General features: G+C 41.2%; 1 protein-coding gene across 2 annotated transcripts in view; it reads left to right on the forward strand.

Annotated features, from left to right (window-relative positions):
• Positions 1-3,740, forward strand: part of tnfaip3 (tumor necrosis factor, alpha-induced protein 3) — a 17,168-nt gene extending 13,428 nt beyond the window's left edge. For both annotated transcript variants that reach the window (XM_014031982.1, XM_014032061.1), the window contains one exon: positions 795-3,740. In XM_014031982.1, the coding sequence (XP_013887436.1) occupies positions 795-1,070 (276 nt within the window). In that variant the 3' untranslated portion in view covers positions 1,071-3,740. The remainder of the gene's footprint in view (positions 1-794) is intronic.

Genomic DNA, 3,740 nt, shown 5'->3' on the forward strand with positions numbered 1-3,740 from the left:
CCCTCTGGTTTCATTTGAGTCGATCATCAGATATTGTCCAAGATTAACCTTCAGGGTGGATATAGCTCGCTAGCAGCCGAGGACCTATCCACGTCACCATTTACCCAGAATGCTTTGCGTGTAAATAAAATGGCATCGTCCGTGTAATATATTTTTAAACTTTTAGTTTAAAAACGATAAAAACTAAACAGCCTATAGTATTTTTCCAGTCCTTATTTTACATTTAAAATAAATATTTATCAAATAAAGTCTAACGTTACAACTAATCAGGGCTCCCTTTAAGGATTCTGGTTCATCATCTTCGCTGACATGCTTTTATCCATTTAAAAATACTTTTTTCTGGTATTTTATTGTAAAATCAGCAGCAGACTTATTGGATTTGCTCTTTGTCAATGGCAAGATATAATTACAGTATGCTCTTGTAAGATTACAAGTGCAAAATGCAGTTAATAATACTCTAAATGCTTGATTGTTGTTATTTCAACCTTAAACTTATCTGTATTTTTAAAACAGTATTATGTTTTAATAGTATTATTAAAACATAATACTATGTTTTGATTAGGTAGAATACCTTTGATCAAACTGCCAGTTAAGTAATACATGTAACGAGACATGGACTTGAGGTCAAGAGACTTGACTTAGACTTGCAAAAGACTTGTGCACATCTCTGTCTTGAACTACTTCTCAGTCTTTGTCACATTTTATCCAATGTCTATCTTTGTCCTCCCACTTAGTTATGAACTGACTTATTTCCTTTTTTTCTCCTCCTCTTCTTAAAAAAAAAAAAAAAACAGCGTGAGCGAGCAGCTAAACCCAGATCTTCGCAGCAATCCCAGACCCAGACTCAGTGCCGGCGGAGTGGCTGCAGCAACGTGTCCCCGGGTTGCACAGACCTCTGCCCGGAGTGCCACACGCGCGGCCAGGGACGGGAAGCGGGCAGGCGGGCGCAGGCGCCCAAAGAGAAGTCGAAGCAGAGGTGTCGGACACAAGGCTGCGACCACTATGCCAACCAAGAGAAACAGGGCTACTGCAACGAGTGCGACCACTTCAAACAGATCTACCGTGGCTGATCACATGCGGCAAACAGCGACGACACACCGGTAGCACGTTCCAGCCACCGCCCTGCCGCGGGCTCCCCATGCCAGTCAATGCACCTCTGATACTAACTAACCAATTAACTAAGTAGCTAGTGACTAACTAGTAACCTTATGGCCTGAAAATCAAACACCCTTATGTCGAATGTGAAGAGAGAGTGTGTATGTGTGTGTGTGTTTGCRGTAGACATGGCCTCCAGAATACCTCTCTGTGCATTTATGATCATCTTGATTCGCTGTGTGCTCTCACACGGTTAGAGGTTTGGCTCCATGTCAGCGCAACTGGCCTGACTCTTGTGTACAGTCTGTATTTAGAGGTACGTAGGGAATCGTGCCGGACAAAATGATTGTATATTGGCATAACAAGAAGCATCTGACATTGCTTTATAGACCACAGCCAAGGATTTTTACCCCAACTGTCTGTACGTCTTTAACCCATCTGTGTATCTGTCTGCCTGTCTGTCTAGCATTAGCTCCGAGAGAGAGAYGCAGGGGCGTGGCAAGCCCAACGACAAATCTGTGGAAGTAGTGGGAAGAAGTGAGGCAAACTGAGCCAAGGCGAGCGAGTCACACGTTTGGAATTCATTTAAGTTATAATCAACATTTTTATTTAGCTTAAAATCCTTAATTTATGTCCTCTATTAACAAAGTCGTGCCAAAAGAGACTCTACGAAACAATCGTTTTCCATTGGTCTACCGGTGGCAATGCAAGTTTATATTTTCAACAAAATCATCGTTGCCACTTATCCAAGTAAAATTAAATAGGAGCACGTGGAAACGCTCAAAGAAACTCGTGTGACGAAACAGTGCGAGACAGACAGGGCTGGCCCCTGCTAGTTTTGGTGCTMCGTGTACAGAAACACAAACCTCTCCGATGTAGCCAACGTGCTGATGTCAGCGGCCAGAAGGCAGAGAACACAGAGACAGGACTCCCCCCCTTTTTTTTCTTTTTCTATCCTCTTATTTCACCCTCCTCTTCTCCAAAACAGATCTGTTGCCTTGGACATTGTTTTCATGTTTACTTGCAACTTAAGCACCTAAAAACCACAAACTAGACATGCACACGCAGATGTTGTATAACCAGTCGCGTCAGATGAGGATTGTTCACAAAACAAAGGCCTTATGAAAGTATGAAGGCATGGCAGATTAGATAACTCCCCACATTTCCACCACATACACACATTTGCACATCTGAACACAGCTCTGTGAGATTATATGCCCCCCATCCCCTCCACCACTCACCCCAGCCGGAGGTGGTTTGTAGGCAAACGAACCCGCAAAGTCTTGCGCTTCTCTGCTAGTCTCTGCTCAGCRTACCAGGGTGACAATTTCCAAACTTCAGAGAGCAATCCTGTTGCCTGCCTCGGCAAACCTTGTTTATCTGAATGTGTTTCGTGCCGTTTTTCTGCAACAGCACACTATTGGGGCTGATCCTCGATAAGTTTTGCCTTTAAGTAGTTCTAAATAATTTTATGGACCATAGGGRGCCTGGTCGATGATCTCGATCTGCGCCTCCACCTTTTAAAAAAACAAACAAAAAAACAAACGCTTTTGTGAATATGGAACTTAGTTCATATGTTAGGACCTTCCAACCCGATGCCTCATCTTTTAACATAAAACACAAAAAAAAGGCGCACTTGCACGTGCGTCTTGAATAAACAAACAAAAAGAAAAGAACTGACATTTTTATTTCCTTTGCTGGTTTTCGATTTTATTTTTTATTAACGTATTTTGATATGTTTGGTTTTCTTTTAACCAAAATACAAAAACAAGAAGAGAAAAAAATAACGTGCCATCAGTTGCCAAACAGTTGTTGTTACCTCCTTAAAATGACCAGCCTGGGTTATTCTAGACTAGCTRAAGTGCCACAGATGGACATCTTCATGTCAAGATTTCTCTCTGCAACGCTACACGCGAACGCTCTTTCTAYAAGCGTGTTTGGTTCAAAATAAGAAGAAATATTTATCTTAACAGATAACCTCAAGCATACAATTTTAATCAAACTAACGTGTGATATCCACTGCAGCAGACTGCCACTGAACACTTACTCTGCTGTTGATSTCCATCTGTGGCTTTAGTTAGAAATGACTATCAGGCTCTCGGTCYGCCTTTTCATTCAACTGTATCTGAAGCTGTCAGGCCAGCCCACACGCTGACGGCCTGTGCGTAGATCTCTGTGTGCTTTAATCACCTCTAGACGAACCTTAATCAATGGAAGGCCAATTAGTGGTCGGCTCATCAGGACCCCTAACAGCGTTTTGGGGGCTCTGACTGATTTTTATTTTATTTTTTATTTTTTAAATTTTTTTATTTTTATTTTTGCCCGGGTGGAGATCATATAAATTGCACATGATTTGTCTAAGCTGCTGAGGCATTTCGGAATGGTACTCTTGACTTGTGTAGGGGACATTCCATCGGTGGAAAAAAAAAAAGAAAAAAGAAAACGTATTGGCTTACAAGCAGAAAGTGTAACAAAACAAATGCAAATGGTTTTGAAAGTTTCTTTTGACAATAGGGTATTGTATGAAAAAGCCTGGTTTTATTTGTTAAGTATTTATTCATATCAAGATATCTGTGTGTGATTCAACAATTATTTATATGTTGTCCTGAAATGAATTATTTTTAATAAGAAAACTGACCATTGTG

This window comes from Austrofundulus limnaeus, unplaced genomic scaffold, assembly GCF_001266775.1.
Source record: "Austrofundulus limnaeus strain Quisiro unplaced genomic scaffold, Austrofundulus_limnaeus-1.0 Scaffold0, whole genome shotgun sequence".
NCBI lineage: Eukaryota > Metazoa > Chordata > Actinopteri > Cyprinodontiformes > Rivulidae > Austrofundulus > Austrofundulus limnaeus.